Source organism: Leuresthes tenuis, unplaced genomic scaffold, assembly GCF_036924035.1.
Source record: "Leuresthes tenuis unplaced genomic scaffold, fLeuTen1.0.hap1 SCAF_4, whole genome shotgun sequence".
NCBI classification, from domain to species: domain Eukaryota; kingdom Metazoa; phylum Chordata; class Actinopteri; order Atheriniformes; family Atherinopsidae; genus Leuresthes; species Leuresthes tenuis.
In genome coordinates, this window is record NW_027325358.1 from 21,542,769 (window position 1) to 21,560,729 (window position 17,961).

Consider the following 17,961-nt stretch of genomic DNA (forward strand, 5'->3'; position numbering starts at 1 on the left):
GCTACACGGGCGCATGAGTACACGCGTCATATGGAACTTGTCACATGTGAAGGCGGGATCCAAGGTAAACTTTCCCTGACGACTCCTTCATTCGGAACTCTGTGCGATGTCATGAACACAGACAGCACTCTCCACGCAGCATCACCTGTGATATCTGCTGCTCCTGCTGCTGTGGTGAATTTCCCACCGAAAGCAAACAGCAACAAGGTACATTAAACGTCAGCAACAGCTTGTTTTCCAAACGGCATCACAGAATTTTCATTTGGAGTTTGGAGTCGTGTTATTTTGGGCTAACTTTACCTCTTTAATCAATCTAACAATAACATTAATTACTATAACAAGACATGTGAAAATTAAAACTAAATGAAGCTTGGAAGACCGGTGAATGATCTTGCTGTTCAACCTACCGTTGTTCAGTTCTTTCCTGCATGGCGGCGAGCTTGTACTTAAACTTCACAGTGAGTTGAAGTGAGCTTTTTTTTCGCTCCCTGTAATTTAGAATCTTAGTTAACACGGCTGAATCCCTGGCTTATCAGAACGCACTTCACGTATTTTCTTTTTTTTTTTTTAGGGAAGCTCTTTCTCATTTAAGCAAAACAAACCACATTCTGAACATACTACAACATCGTGGCGCTGTAGAAGAAGAGTGTGTCAAACCTGTCCGACCGCAATTCACACCGGTCACCTGCTGGAAACATTTGGTTATAATAACAGATCGAACGTGTGAAAATGAGTTCCTGAACTGTTAAGCAGAAAAATCCCACTCCATGTTCAATAAGAAAACTCGTTTAATTCCAAAAACAATCAGATATCTGTTGTCCGTGGCTTGATATCACTGGATATGTCGTCACTGTAAAAGCTTCAGTTCAGTACAGTAGGTTAAATGATTTTCATCCCAGTATCTATCTGACCGAATCATGCAAAGAACTGTACCGGAACGCACAGCCAGTCCTGCCCTGGTTATGGGACAGGGGGATAGGGATTTCCTATGAAGAGCCATTTGCTGCCTTCAGTCACATCAGAGGTCGATTTCAGTCCCGTTTTAAGCATAAGTCCACATCATCTTTCTTTCTTTAGTTTTTTTTCCCCACCAATACATTTTTCAAAAAAAGATCAATCAGTCAGAATACCTGGTAACTTTTAATTCAACTTAAAAACCTTGCATGCGAATGGGCTGAATGAGCCACCGCAACATCAGCACAGTCTCGCTCCATTATGCGTAACAGCGCCGTTAGTCTAGCAGTTCCACTGTAAAGGCTCGTTTACAACCTGTTCAAAAGGCTTTTATAGTCTAAGTAAGAGGAAGCGGATGGTGGCATTACACCTTTCAACGTTGCTGTCAGTGCCGGTTGGCATGAGCAACGCATGGTGAGGCTTAGATGTGAATATATGGTTAAGGTTAAAGGCTTATCATCATGGCGTCCATACAACGCAGGCCAAGTGAAATGCTGCTATTATACAGTTTTTTCACCTTTACTGTAGCGGCACCTTGGTTTGGTGCATGTGTCCCAGCTGGCGGGATTCCAACACTTAAAAAAAGTCACAAATTTCCAAAGAAATGATATTATCTCTGAACAATGCAGGAGGCGGGGGGGATCAAAAATCTGTGTCTGTAGTCAACTGTTTCTGTATTTATTCACTTTCTTTGTTCAGATGTTTGCTCTTCCGTCTTTTGAAAAAAAAAAAAAATAGATTTACAAATATATCTGAACTCGGTTTTGCAGTACTTCCAACTTATTATTCTTGTTGCTCTGTTGTTCTTCTGCCCTACATTCGAGTTGGGCCTTTGAAAAAGGTTCTCACGTCACGGCAAAGTCGAAGACGCTTCCTCTTGAAACAAGCCTGTGTCCGCACAGGCGGGTGCTTATAGAGCAGGGGAGATTTATGAATGCTCTTTATACACAAACTACTTATCTTGTATGACTAACCAACTTTCTCGCACATACAGACAGGTTCATACACAGATTCAGAGCTAGCGTGCTTTGAAAATATGAAGTCCTTCATATCTGGATGTCTATTCTCAGCACAACGTCATAGACCTAATTTTCACCAAAATACCAACAGCTCATTTAGTACACCTCACACTGACATGCGGCTCCCTAACAAACAGAGCATGCAGGATCAGTAATATACCAGCATGTTGCAGGGAAACTTCTGCCATTATTTCAGTTGATATAAAAATAACATTGTTCCCATGCCAGGCTCTGTGTGTAATAGAGCTAAGTAAGAAAACTGCTGCAAACTGATATGTATATCAAAGCCTGTGGCCTGAATACAGTAAATATGAAATTGGATTTTTGAATTAAATCAGATCCTAGCAGTTTGACAGAGATGTCGTTCAATAAAAGGTTGAAAACATCAAAATAACTGGAAAACTGTAATGATTACAGCCAGGTTTGCCAGTACCAGGTCAGATTTTTTTGTCTTTAATATTGCAGACATACAGGCTGCATTCCTGCATCATTTACTTCCTCTTCAGGCTTTACAAGACAAGTGCATCCCTGTGTTCTTTTGGTTATTATCATCATCTAAACAAAGTGTGTTGGATTTCAAATGTGTTGGATTTCAACGTGTGTTGGATTTCAAATGATACTGGGGAAGAACAAGTGAGCATTCACTTGTACAGTGGTTGGAAATAAGTTCTTTGATTAATGCTTTCTTAAACAGCGCAATCACACAGCAATTATTCACTTTTGTTCAGTGCGATGAGACCACATGCATGTAAAAGTGCGTTTCTGTGGGCGAGAAAGCTCTTCGGAGAATCCATTAGCAGCACCAATCAAAAAAAGGACATCACAGCAGAACTGGTAAATTAGACTGGAGCACGAGATTCCTCCAAAATAAGAGCGCGCGTTAGCCTGATTACAAAGATAACTGCCAACAAACAAAACACAAAAATACTCACCAGTTTTCCATTAAGTTGTTCAAAATGCACTGAAGGCATCTAGCTGCATGGATTCGTTTAAATCTATTGAAACCTTTGATGGTCTCTTAACTCTCCGGTTTCATGTATGTTAGTGTTCAGTGGGACTTAATCTGGTCCGTGTGCTCTGGCCCGTGCTTCATAGAGCTTCATAGGTCCTGTTCTAGGCTACAGCCATGAAGTAACAGCAGAGAATGAGGCGCAGCATCCATCTCATTTATAAATAAATGAAGAAATAAAACCATGCAGCGTGTACAAGCTGTAAAGTTGTTTATTTCACCACTTGAAAAGGCAGCTAGTCAAATTGACTGCCATTTGTTATGGTCTACGACATAACAGGAGAACTAAATAGAGCCTATTGCTAACAAGCTGAATATATGCTTCCTTCTGTTTGTGTGCTTCTCTGGAAGCTAAAACCCTTCTGCTATGAGACAACTGATGCACTACCATGTCACACAAAAGGGATGGTCGGCAATATTTTTCATTTACCCATTCAAACGCACTCAAACGCCGAAGGCGGGAAACAAAGGAGCTTTCTGAATATGGATGGACCAGGGATCAAAACACCGACCCTGGGAGTAGTAGATAATCTGCTCCAGCTCTTCAAATTCATAAATCATAAAGATCCAATTCGGCAGAAACTAAATTAATTCCCATGTCCACTTTTTTTTCCTTGAAATAGAAATGCAAGTGTTTGTTTTTAGCATTTAAATTGAGTAATAAAGCTATCAGAAATCAATAATGCATTATAAAAGAACAGGGAGGAATAGGCTGTATATAAAGTACATGGGCTAACAGAACAACAATCTATTTCTTTCAAAGGTCAGTAAGCTATGAAGCCTGCTCCGAACAGCACCACCCCTTTTCATTCTTACCTGACACTATAGTCACTCATATTTGCCCAATAATTCAGGGAATTATCACCCAGAAGCCATGGAGAAGCATTTGAGACTTTTTCTCCATCTAAGCAATCGCTTTATTAGTGACACAAAGATGACTTTGTGCTCTTATATGGATCCCGGGGGTGTAATGAAATTTGACTGAAGCAGAGAAACACTAAAATAAAAGGGAGAAGTTGACTAGGGATCAATATGATATATGCTCCCCTCTGTTTGTCTGTTTCTCTGTAAATGTAATGGAGTTGTATCAAAGCCTTGGATTTATTCGTAGAAATTAATTCACACAATGTATTTTCATTACTTTAACTAAAAGCGATCTACATGCCTTACAGGGAAAAATAAAGCATATTTAATTTTTCTGTGACAGCAGATGTTGTTGATCCACTGCTTTTTGGGGCTACTGCAAGACTGACGAGCCTCAGTGGTTTGAATGTGAGATCCAACTGAAACAGAAAATGTTCTGAAGATCATAAGATAACATTTTCAAAGATTTTTCAGAAATGTCAGTTTCAAGCCCAAAGTCTGATGTGTAGTACCACATTATCCAGCAGCTTTTACTCTGCAGTCTTTTCCTTTTCAAAGCTGCTTTACATATTTGATCAAGTTCAGTCATTTGCTAACTGCCGTACTTGGTGAAGAGAGTGTCATTGCAAGCAAGGAAGGCTCTCCCACAACCCACTGCAGTTTGCTTACCGCCCAAGGGTTCGGTTGAAGACTATGATCTTCCTGGCTCAGCAAACCCTCACTCTCATTCGGACAAAGCAGGCCACACTCGGACGGTGATCTTCCTTAATTTCTCCAGTGCTTTCAGAACAATGCAGTCTACACTGTTATGTGTCTATACTGCAAAATAGCAATAGATGTCTTCAGAATCACCTGAATTATTGAATACCTGACAAACAGACCAAAATCTGCGAGACTGAGAAACTTTGTATCCAAGAAGGACGTCAGCAGCATTGGAGCACCACAAGGGACTGTACTCTCACCATTTCTCTTCACTCTGTACACACCAGACATCTCCAGAAATATTGTGGAGTATGTTAGTGATGGAAGAAGGTGGAGGAGGGCTACAGATGTTCACCTGGACAAAGCAGACCCTACTTCTTGAGAAAAATCACGTTCTTCTGTGATTGCAGCATGATGTTGTTCATCTTCCATAAGTCTGCGGTGGAGAATGCAATCTGCTTCACAGCCACCTGTTGGGCAGCAGCATGACTGCGACTGAAAAAAGCTGAACAAACTGTTAACTGTTAAACTTAGCAATTAAACAACAAAGTGTCTTCAGTCAGATGCTTCCTCAGCTCTGCTGCAACAAAGAAAAAGTCACTCCTGTCCACGGTAATAACTCCACACAATGACCTTTAACAAGGACTCATAAGTATTGTATTGTTTTCATGCTCCAATAATAATTTTCCTTTTTTAGATAAATCTAGTATTCAGATCAATCAAATTCATACCGTTCTAGCAGCAACTATCAGATTAAATCTAACATTGCACCTCTTGTTCTTCAGAGAACTGATGGCTACTCAGAAGGGCAGACACGCGTGTGCTGCCAACCGAGCAGTTTGTGGAACAGAACAAGTTCAAATGCCAAGCTACCGACAATCAGAAAATAAAAGCCAACACAAAAAAAAAAAATGTCAAGAGTTGAAATTAGAGCCAATGCCCACATTTATGGCCAAAATAACACGAGTCATGACAGGCAAAGCGAAAGGTGACAAAGGTAAGAAAAAAAAGGCAGACTCGGAAAAAAAATAACTTTGACCTTTGACTAAACAGCAGGGATCAAGAAACACTCCAGTCTCCTGATCCCTGCCGGGGATCTTCCCAATCTGCTGCAGTATCACAGCAGCACCACGTAACAGAGCTCTCAAATTCTGCTTGTGCTGAACAAACAAATGTGGAATGTTTGCTTGATTTTATTTGCAACAGCTGTCGCAACTCCCAGCATCATCAGTAACGTCTCCAAATTTAGAGGCTTCTGTGTGCATTTCATGTATGTTCGGCCCAGCAGCGAAACACCATTACTTATTTACATCTTCCTATACGGGAACTCATAGGGATGATGATTGAATCCAGCACACGTTCAGAGCCTTCCACCCACCCGACAGGGGAATAAAGTGAATTATTACAGAGTTTTTCTGCAGCAATTTTTGCCGCAAGTTTGAACTTAAAAAAAAATAAATAATAAGGATGGCAGCGGATGCATATTTCAGATCATACACTTTCATGTGTCAAATACCACTATGGATTCACGATTGCATCAGTAGAATAGTAGAAAGACGTCATTTGTGCTAATCAATAGCAAAGCTTTGGCCAATATTTGTCGGAGTGTTGCAGTTATAAGGAATAAAATAACTAATTAGTGCCCAGTGTACATGTGAATGCTGTGCCAGATTAATCCAGTTGTCCTCAGAAAAACAGTAGCTGTTGACAGATAATATGACACGTGTCAGTCTTTATTAATTCATAAACTGTAAACTGTGGGATTTCCTGCTCTGCAACAGAAAACTATAAAACAAACCAAGAGCATTCAGTGTGCTTAAGTGCATAGATATGTTCATGCACATGGTTTTGCATACATAGTTGCACACATCTGAAGACGCAAAGAGAGTTTTTGTGTAAACTGCGGCTTGTATGCTTGATTTCCCCGATACATTTAGCCCTCTGCATCCATAACCCTAACATATGTAGCAGCTAATACAGTTAGAGCCCAGGTCTTTGCTTCCATGTCCGCTCACTTAATGACATTAGGGTTGATTCTATAGTTTGATCCAGCTATCAATGTCAATCATGTTAGCACTGCTCGAAGCGGCGAGCCCTGGAGGTGGATTGGCATTGGAGAGAGGCTGACAGCTTTCTAATGCAATAGAGCTGCCAGATCTGAGAGCTTTTTATTACATTAATATGTTCCTGGATAATTCTATCTCATCTCCTAATATGACTTTGCCTAAAAACTCAATTAAAGTCTCATTTATTCAATCACCTCAATCAGAGATGGTGACACGAGGGCGTTCAGACAGCCATAGTTTCTTGTTACTGCCTACACAGGATTCAGAGTCTTCTCCAGACAAAGAGCGCAGTATAATTGAAAGGGAGACTACGGGCATGCAACATTCTAGTAGAGCTACAGTTTGCACATTTGGTGAGTAAACAGACAAAACAGGAGCTGCATCTTGGGACTTGGGACGTTTGTATCAAATGCATGGGAAAGTGTTGAGGGAATGACCTATTGACTGTTGATGGTAAACTAAACCATGTAGTCCAGTGTTAAGATTGGAACAATAATTAACATATGTTAGACATCAATAGGTTCAATAATTAAATCAAACTGACTTTCATGTGAATGAATGAATGATTGATTACAATAGCTTTGGGATTGCCCAAATAATTTGACAAACCCAGCAAAAATTTGTCTTTCGACCTTTTTCTCCCCCTTTCTTTTTTGAATGGTTACAGATGTTGAAGGGCAGATCTACCATCAATCAAAAATTCTCAAAGCTCTCTGGGTGACCAAGGTGCTTCTCAAGCGCCTTTTTGATCAGTCCTTGTGCAGTATTCCAGCTGCATTGCAACTGTGATTCCAGTAAAGCTCTCCAGTTAGCCAAGAGCCCCATCTGGGAAATTTAAGAACCAGTTTAAAACAACATTATGGAAAAAAAAATTAACTCATCATCATCTGAACTTCTATAAATGAGCAAAGTGCTATTTCTTTCATCCCCGTTTCCAAGAGTTCACATTTACAGAGTGACAACTCAAAAAGAGCCTTTTTTTTTATAAGTACCGCTAACTCAATGCTACTGCATCATTTCCCTGCTGTAACTATTCCTTAAGAACAAGTGCTAATCAATGCCTATTAACACTTTCAGCGGGTATGTGGCATCGAAAGTTTTTCATTGTTTAGGGCTTTAACTTGGAGCCATTCAAGGAACTCCTTAATAACACCATGGGGCTAACTCTCTGCAGAATAAGGGTGGATGTATGCTTGTATGTGAGGGGAAATGTGAATTACAGACTGGAGCTTCTGTCAGTCTAAATCCTTATTCTTAAACGTGGATAACAAGGATCCTCCTCCCCTAATTGTTGGCATACGGTAAATATTTTGAAGTACAAGCAAATTAATTGCTTAGGCAGCCTTTTGTGGGTCTGTTTGCAAAAATACCTAAATTACAATTTAAGCCTGAAGAAATGCCAAATGATGGTACATTTTAGTATTTCTCTCTGCACACAACATGAAACTTTCCTTCTGCTGTTGCAGTAAAAGATGTCAGTCTCTGCTTATAAGAACCTCAAACAGTAAGGAAGGCTGAAGCTGCTGTGGTGACACTCCGGTGTCTCCGTTTCCCCTTAATTTAGCAGAGTGACTTTTTGTCTGAAAATTCCCATTAATGCCTCCAAGTTTTGTATTCAAGTATTATTGCCGATGCTCCCATAGCTTCGAATAAAACCTGTAAATAGATACCTCTAGGTTAATTGCGCACTCATATAAAATATGTAAGTTGAGGAAACTTTTTTCTCTTTTTCTCAACCTAATTTAGGTTTCCTCCAATGACTTGTTCCATCTCCACAGCTAAAAATACAGAGCAACTGTGAGATTCAGTGGATCGGGAGGGTTGCATCATGGAACAAAAACAGTTAAGAGATTTAAAGAGACTCTTTATGGCAACACCATGCCTTATATAAACACTATGTGTCATCATTTTATGATAACTTTTTTATAATAACTCCTACTCAACAGGCTTTGCAATCATTTAAAAGCTGTGGAAACACGATTAATTATGAATCAAAATATCTTCGAATGTTTGATTGATGAAGAAAAACAAACTGGCAGTATGACGGGAACATACAGAGGAAAAAAAAAAATATATATATATATATATATATATATATATATATATATATATATATATATATATATATATATATATATATATATATATATATATATATATATATATATATATATATATATATATATATATATATATATATATATATTCACATCAATTTTCTAAACATTGTCAGAGCTGAATTCAGTCAACCCAGAGATGAATGAAAGTTGTTGAGGTTCCCAATGACAATGTCAAGGTGAGACAGTGACACAGTTTATAGGTAAGCCACAACCTAAAAAAAGTAACGCAATGCCTGGTGCCACACATGACTGAGAATGAGACTTAACACATAGATCCTTAAAAATCCCTCTTAAACTGTACCTGCTGATTGATGGATGTTTCACAGTTGGAAGTCTCTTTAAACCAAACTTTTTGGTCCATCTCAAGAGACATGTTTGACAAGTCCTTTTGCCGTCTACACCCACTCCAGGACCCACTGTGGCTTTGGTGATTCAGCCGTCTCCCAAACTCTGACTTTAAGACTGAAATGGTAGACATTAAGAGTTCCCTGAATGTTCTGTGGGCCTTAAAAACACTTTTACCTCAGTTTTTACCAAAGCCCTTCAGAGATTCGGTCTTTGAGCCAGCCGTCAATGGCTGATAAAGCTAAGTTGTTCAAAGTAAGTGGTTTGTCGGTGCACGATGGACTGCGGGTTGTCGTGTGACGCATTAGGCACTGACAGATGGAAGGGAGAGCAAGGGACACTGAGGAGAAGTGATGATTTATTGCCGGGTCCGAGACATTTTAAGTGGCGTAAGTGGAGGACCCAGGATGTGAGGACAAATGGGGAAAGAGGGGAAAAAAACAAAAAAACAAACGTAAATATACCAACAGAATTAAATGAAAAGGAACCGACAAATTATTTATGCAAATTACCCTCTGTGCTAATTGCATTAAGAAAATTAAAAGAGGAGACATGGTGAGAGAAAAAAAGTGTGGAAGAGAGACGGAGAAGGGGAGAGGAAGAGCACAAAGACAGCAGGCATCAAAGACGGGGGGGCATTCAGAGATAATGATGAGGCCGACATTATAGCTGCGCGGCGGATAATTGTGTCCCTCCAAAGCACAAGTGGATCCTTGTGGAACAGCCATTCACAGGCGTGCTTTTGTGACGCATATCATGTGCCATGTGCCATTCCTGCTGGGGTGCTTGTATTTGGAATCTTTATTCATATAGTTTGATAAATCATCACAACCAGTGGTATCTGCGTAGGATCCATCATTTGTCGTCAATATAATGGTGCTTTAGACTTCAATACGACGGTATTTCGCACGTTTCCTTTTTTTTGGGGGCAATAAGGACCATTTAAAGCTAGGAAAAGTGCTTGTCGTGTTGACACTCAACTGTTAGCTAAACAACTGTTAGCTGGATGGATTTTCTCCAAATTACTGTAAAAAAAAAAACAAAAAAAAAAACATGTGACTGCACATCTACTCGAAAGTGAGAATTTCTCACGCTTATTCACATGCGGTCCTTTAATTGTTTTGTTTCCGTAGCACTCCCTACAGTATATGAGGTGAATTCTGCCAAATAATCAGAGAAACAATCAGAACAAGAAAAATGAGTGATTCGCTGCTAAGGACAATAAACTCAAACAGAGTGAGTGGAAAAAAGCACCAAAGCCTCACATTCTTTTTGCGACTAAGCTTGAAATTGTACTGACTTTTAAGTGATAACAATCTAATTGTGTTTGAGACATGATGCTGGACTGTCAGGATTACTGTAGGGGAACATGGAGAAATAGGACACGGTCATGTAATGAGCAGCCCGAAATGGTGATAAAGGGCAAAAAAATAAAAAACAGATGGGAAAGTGGCCCAGTTCCCTACAGGGTTCCCCCTGACACTGTTTATTGCTATTTTTGCAAGAAAGGAAAAGTCATTAAAAAAATAATAATAAAAAAGACACAGACAACGTGTTTCAGATCATCAGTATCTCCAAATTGTGCATATGTTTCTGTGTGTTTAACCAGCAAATCTGCACTCATACCAAGATCTTTGTTGTGCTATGAAAGTAGGGCAAATGCCATGTTAACAATTCACCCCTACAGGACACGATTCCATTATTAAGCTGTCGATGGCTTATTGTTTGCATTTACAGTATGCCGCGGTTATAAACAAATAGAAATATTGGAGTTCTCTTAATCACTTGACGAGGAACAGCCTAAATCTGGTGTTCTGTGGCAGAATCTATCAGTTTCATCAGTCTTGACTCTTGATTGCCCCCTCCTCTCCCCTCCCCTCCCCCACACACTAACTCAGACACCTGCACACAAACACATGCACCCAATTAGCTTTAAAAAACCTACGGCGCTACATTGGGTCTCACTGCGTTTGTTACAGCTGTTCCCTGCAGAAAGCTTAAGGTGGTAAGACAGCGCATCAACATGTTGCACATTGAGTATTATTAAAACTTGCTCCATCTTTTGCTGTTGGACTGTGGTGGTGTGAGGTGTTGTTGGATAAAACTGTCTTGAATAGAAATTTCGAGACAAAAAGAAGAGACCATGTGGGCAGCTGGCGCTTTTTGTAGTTTATAAACTCATCTGAGCCAAGACGGTCTCGGAGGGAAATATGAGTTCTCCACACCCACAGGGTTCTGGGTCCATCACTCTGATTTTACCTTTATGCACGTGTTAACACTGCAGAAAGTCTCTAAAGGGCTTTTTCTTTTTTTCCCTCTTCTCAGGCTTTGTCTCAACGGTAAATAAACCCTTAAACCATTCCATCACTGTAATTCAGCCACCCACTTACCTGTGTTCATCTGTAAGAAAGAGGCTCATGCTGCTTTAAGCACGTAGCTGTCGTCAGCCAGAAGGCTAACTGACCAACGCCATCCTCTTCCCCGAGCAGCTACGTGTGCTCGCTTTTCAGCCGCTTTGTTTCTCCTCTTTCTTTTATTCATTGCTGCAACACTCATTTTCACCTCCAAGACAGCGACAAACAGAGGCTGGAGGGAGATGATCTCACGCAGTCAGCAAAAGCCACATATAAGTATACACATTTTACCATATGTAATCAGTCACCCCAATTGTTGATCGAGTATTCCACATGGCGACTCCCAGAGGGGCCGTGTGGGCAACAAGGCCATCAGTCTCCCTCTAATGATCGTTCTACCTCACAACTCCTGTTTAGTTTTATGTGCCACATCCAGCTAACTGTGACATTTGTGTGCTTGCGATCACACTCCCTAAATCCTTCTCCCCGTTTTGCAGAGAGGCCCCCTTTCACCTGCCATGGCTTCTGGCTATGACTATATTCTGCCCAGGCTCCCTCGACCCAAGCTGGTAATGCATTACACCTCAGATCAATTGATAGATTGGCCCTGTCTGAGCTGCCGTAACTAAATCAGCTGCTCCTGATGATTCAGCACCGGCCAGGGAGCCGGGCCTGCTGTCACCAATCACAGATCACCAGCAGCTGAGACAGGTATGGACATTCTCCTGTCACTTGAACCTAATTTATTGCCAGCTACCACATTGATTAACCTTGTGCTGTGGTTCAAGCTTCCTATTGAAATTTGTGTGTTGGGAGGGAGGGGGGGGGACGCATATGAAGACAGAGGAGGAATCATAAAGGCAACTGGATGTTTACATTACTTCAGGAAACTTTGACAGAGGTTGCCCCTGACTACAAGGTGTCAGTCCTTTCTTTTAGAGTGCTAAACAATTTGGAGGGTGTCATTTTGTTCTAAAAAGCTAACTTCACCCAAACTCTTCAAAAGAATATCCCTTTATTCATATCTTGTGGTGCCCGAGTCCAGCCAGCTGCATTTGTTTGTTTTTTTTTCCTTTCTCCTTTCCATCTTCTGTCATCTCCTCTCATTTTCTTGCTGATTCAGATTTAATAATTTCCCATTTACCCCGTCGTGAACTCAGCCCTTCACGGTCAACTCGCTCCTCACAACCACCTGCTTACCTGTCTCCCATTCCCTCATCAGCCCTCTTGTAAATAAGCACTACGGTCTATTTCCTATTCCCCCTGAGCCAAATTGTCTATTGTGCTTCACCATCCGGAACGTTTTGGCCTTCAGTGAACTCCTACCTGTTTTGGACTCTGTCTCTGGCTGACATCTGCCTCCCTGCTGACATACATCCCCCATATGTGCTTCTACTTGTATTAACTTGACAAATGTGAAACTGTTCAAACCTGTTCTTATCAATGCATCTTCATCCTGCGTTACAGGATTCTTTACACAGCAAGTTATCAACAGAATAGATTGTTTATGAGGTCTAAACGCCTCAGGTGATGATAGCTTAATTAGAGGAATGAACAGGTTTTTTCCCAAATTGCTGCGTTCCTGTTTTGCTTTGCAGTGGTCACAAACATCACTGTCTTAATTACACCGCAGTAATGAGTTCTTTAGTTAAGGTCATGCACACTATGGATCAGACACACGGATTTACAGGTTTCTTAAGCGTCAGATTACCTACAGAATATTGCATTTTAGAGGCAGCATTGGTAAGAATATCCACTATGCCTACTCACAGTTTTCATTTCATTGTGGATGCTGAGCTGAGAAAAGGAGGCATTCTGTCCGTTGTGTCTTTATGATTTATTCTCTGTTCTTAGCTTGGACCGCCAAAGGCTGTCAACAATCTCCCAGCTGTAGCCTCTGAAACGCAACTCATGGGCCTAATGAACCAAAGCACAATTACTTTAGCAAAAAGCTGCCATGACTTAAGAGGGGAAAGATCATGCGAGTGTTCAGAAGCACCCTATTTGATTCTAGCTTTTCCTAGAGTTAGTGGGAGGAGAACAGAACTGTAGATTCAACCTACTCTGAACAAAAGAGGATTGCGCTGCTTCTTATGCGTGTTTACTTTTTCTTCTTTAGAATGAAAGCTCTATATTTGCATTTCATACAACAGTTTCTGTCATTTCAACATTAAAAAACAACAACAACAACACACACAGTGTCGCTCTCTCTGAAAGTGCCCCTCCTCAGTGCTTCTCCCCACCAGCAGGGAGGACAAGGGCTGCTCAGCTCAACTTGTTCTCCAAAGCCAGCAGGGTCAGCGCAGTCTGCCAGGAGCCACCGATCCTGCTCTCGGTCGCTCTAATGCAGCACCAACCCAAAACCTGCACTGAACTCCCTCTGAATGAAAGTACCACAGCAAGCATACGACTCGGATCCCTCCTGAGAGAGACAACACGTAAAGACTGGACTTTAACTGGACACCACACCGTCTCCAGCTCTTAAAAACTTCCCAAAAACTGTAGGATCCATCACACGGGACATTGACCAGAGCTCCTCACAGCTAAGCAAGCGTGCTTACGCAGACAAAGAGCCATAAATGTCCAGCCAACACGTGGACAGCATGTCTGCCATTTTTGTAGTTTTCTTTGTCAACATGGTCTGGACGCCATCTTGTGACCTCATCACATGGTGATGGCCGTCACTTTCACTTGGATCCGTGTCCCTCTTCTCCCTTACACACGTACACTGATGACTGCAGTTGCTTGTATGTTTTGTACAAAGTGCGGTAGCATGGCAGGCAATATATAAAGTATGTGTTTAATAAAGTATCATTGATTAAATTGTGCTAACTTCAATAAATCATATTGTGCCATTTCAAAGAAGAAGATTTCTTTGGTCATTGTGTTTGTGTACTGGTATAAGTGCTGGTCGTGAACATCAGTGCGTGGACCTTTGAGAGTGATGCGTGTGTTTAGTTATTAGCTTCTGGTTTTCCCAGTGATGCCCCATAATTAAAAAATGTAATGAATAATTTCCCTGAATATCAATAACTGTCCTTGGACAGAACAATAATTGCTTATAACTAAGCCAACTCTTGCTATACCCACAATATAAATTAACTAGCCAACTGATCATAGTCCGTAAACTAAATCTATCCTTTCTCCGAGGCGTCCCCACTGTGAAACAGTTAGAAATTGATGCCACAGTAGACGGCCCTTACACAATGCTCTAATATGATGAGTGCATTCCCACCCAGTCACAGCAGCGGTTTGCCCCCGACACCAGCGGGACAAGGATCAAATGTTTTCAAGCCTAGAAATTGCAGAACAAATTGCAGAACTTTCAATCTCAGAGTGTGAGGAAGGTCGATACTTAAATTCAACTTTTCAACTTTTGAGACGCCATTACATAAGCTTTCATCACAAACACAGCACAGCAGACATGCCCGTCTAAATCCATGCCAGTTAGCATTTTCTGCCGAGAATAAAATCCTGGTTCAAAATCAGAAGCTTTGACACACATTCTCAGGTGAATTTACAGGTGCGCATACATGCAATACGTAGTATTACTGTTCTCTCGCAACCAGGGAGGCTTTGAACTGCAAAAACAACAATCAACTATTAGCTTCCCATTGTTTCTAGAATTCTTTTTGATCGGCACAGATGCCACAGAAAAATCTATATAAAACATGAATATAAGCAAGGTATTATTCTCTGAACAATGCAGTATAGGGATGTTAATGATTTTGACGTAATCTTAAAAAGCTGCTCTCAGGCTGACCTAGATTTTGAGTTGTGAAAGATGTGTTCAACTACTTAGTCCTTAAAGACCAAATCTGGCATTTTTACAAACACTTCAGTCCCCTCCTTGACTGTGCAGGTGCTCTCAAGGTTTACTTGAAATCAATAGTTAATTTTTCAGATCATGCAAGTTCTCATTTAGTACTTAACAGCTTTTTTAAATAAATAAATAAATAAAAAAACTCTGAACAACTTAAAAGAAAGGACAAAATATCGCCAGTGTGTCACTGAGAACTGCTGTAAGTGTAACTATAATGGTCTATAATGACCAATGTGGACTCTGAGTCCCATTGTAGCAGAAAAAAGTCTAACACCAATGTTTTTTTAAGCAACCAGGAACTAACAAGCCGTTAAGGCAAAGCTGTGGTTACCTCAAAATATTAGCCCGCCCATGTTATCTATTGTTCTTCTCTTAGTATTGTTTTATTTCAAGATGAATGGGCTCAAACGCACAATCTGAGGAAGTGTAAGGGAATTTAAACAGCCGAAGTACTAGGCACAATACAAATGCAGAAACAGGAAGAAAAGGTGATTAATATATACACATTATACTGTATTCCAATCATTTCTGCATCATTTAGGTGTAAAACCACGAAAAGGCGACAAGACTTTGTGGGATTTTAGTCTTAGAAGTTCACTCCAAGCCACACTGTGTGACAGGCATCTAATGAACTTGGCTTAGACGTCATGTTTGATGTATGCAGACTGTTCAGTGATGACACTTGCTGGATCATAGCAGGCTGCTACTGTGCAGAGCAACACAGATTCTGAGCACCAGATTATTGTAATTTAAAGTAGTTTCTGTGAGCTGACAGACTGAAAAATGTGTGTGTTTTCATGTCCACTGTCTTACTATTCACCCGGGAGCTGCAACTCCTTTGCTATTTCTCTCCACGCTGCATGGAAAGAGGCAATCATTGTATGAGCTGGAGAACACATCACACAGAAAAAGTCTCCCGCTGCCACTGCTCAACTTGATTCGCTTCTTTCTCTGAATTCTACAACTTGTCTGGCTTCCGGCCAGTGCCACATTCATCAAGACGTCACTCCATGACACATTCCTGTTGGATTCAAAACATCGCATACAGGTCCTTAATATTACCTTTATGTGAGGAAAATAACTTATGTTTCAATTAAATCAACGCGGTAATAATGAGTTACTGAAATGTCTTGTTTGACGCCACAAATTTTTGCTTTTACACAAAATGAATGCAGAATAAATACAATAAGCGGTTCTTTTCTGCTCCTTTGTTGATAAGAGATCTAAAAAAAATACAATAAAAATCAAATGCGTTACAATATGATTTCTTTTTTTTTCTTTTTTTTTTTAAATTCAGTCCCTCTGAATGCTCTTTAGTAAGTTTTCAAATATATAATCCTGCATGTCATTATATTGACAGCGTTAGGGTACTAATCCTCAGCATGGTGTGGGGTTGTTTGCACTCAGTACATGTACCTGGGCATGTCTATCAATTATTCACTTCCTGTGCACTGATGGAATCATGCGATTATCAGCGGAGTGATCTCCTTAAAATAGACACGACCGTAACATCCATTCTCAGCACGTCAAAGAGCTGACTTTCCCCCAACACTTCACCTTGCACCGTCTCTCCTCTTCTCACCTTTAAGCCTGCTTCTAGTGAAAATACCAAGTGGATCAACAAAGAGTAACTGAAGGCACAAAAAAATAAATCCCCAACGTCCCGTAATTGCTTTAGATTTTGCACGTCCAACAAACATGGAGCAATATGGGCAGGTGCTTCCATCTGATATCAGATCACTAAGTTTATTTTTATAGTTCAATATCACAAGTTAACCTCCAGGGGCTTTTCCTCTCACTACAGCATATAAGGCCCAGGTCCTCAATCCCCCAAAATAGATAGGAAAAAACCCACAAAATCCCTACAAGAACCTCAGGGGGAGTGATAGAGGAGGACAAACATCCAGGTAAGCAATACTTACATGAAAAAAACATGAGAGTAGTGTGGTGTAGTGGAGAGATAAGTTTAGCTCTGCAAATGCACACATACGGCATGTCCACAGGTACATCAGCGCCAGTGTAGTAGCAGAGTGCAGTGAAAAGGAAGTAAGCAAAAAGAGGAGCAGTCAACGTACGCCAGCAGCGTGTTTCAATGTCACATCCAAGGACAAGAACAACCGTTACAAACGAGCACTAAATAATCAGAGAGGGGACTCACATTGTTCATGTACTCGCTCAACAAGTCTTGGAGGGCCTGTCGAACGGCGTTGCACTCGGCCACGATGCGTTCGCGGCGGTCATCACGTGTGCACGAGGAGTCGGCCATGAGCGCAGCGCCGCTGATGATGCTCTCTAAGCGTTCCTCCAGAGAGGGCCTGAAGCGAGCCTCGCTGAACGTCAAAGGGTCCAGGATGATCTTGTTCTGTGGGGCAAAAAGACCAGGAGGTCAGCAAAAGAAAGACCAGCGTGGAGGCAGTGTGATAACTTGCAAAAACAGTTTTTTATCATTATTGAACACTGTTGGAAAAAGTCCGTGAGAGGAATCTTGCAGCCAAAGATGGCAGCATTTGTCTGGAGGGAGTAATCTTCAAAAACAGATCAATGTTAGCGTTCATTGTTGACCATACATGAAAAGATGCCAGAAGCCTTCTCACCAGCCAGTGTCCTGGTGGAATGATGGAATGATTAAACACCTGTCAGGGAGTTCAACATGGACAAAAAATACAGTCATTCTTAATGTCTGAGTCCATTCTTTGCTGTGGACC

General features: G+C 40.9%; 1 protein-coding gene across 1 annotated transcript in view; it reads right to left on the reverse strand.

Moving 5' to 3' along the window:
• ctnna2 (catenin (cadherin-associated protein), alpha 2) overlaps positions 1-17,961 on the reverse strand; it is a 261,478-nt gene that overhangs the window by 171,954 nt on the left and 71,563 nt on the right. The window contains exon 7 of the mRNA XM_072385076.1: positions 17,415-17,618. Coding sequence (XP_072241177.1) covers positions 17,415-17,618 — 204 coding nt within the window. The remainder of the gene's footprint in view (positions 1-17,414; positions 17,619-17,961) is intronic.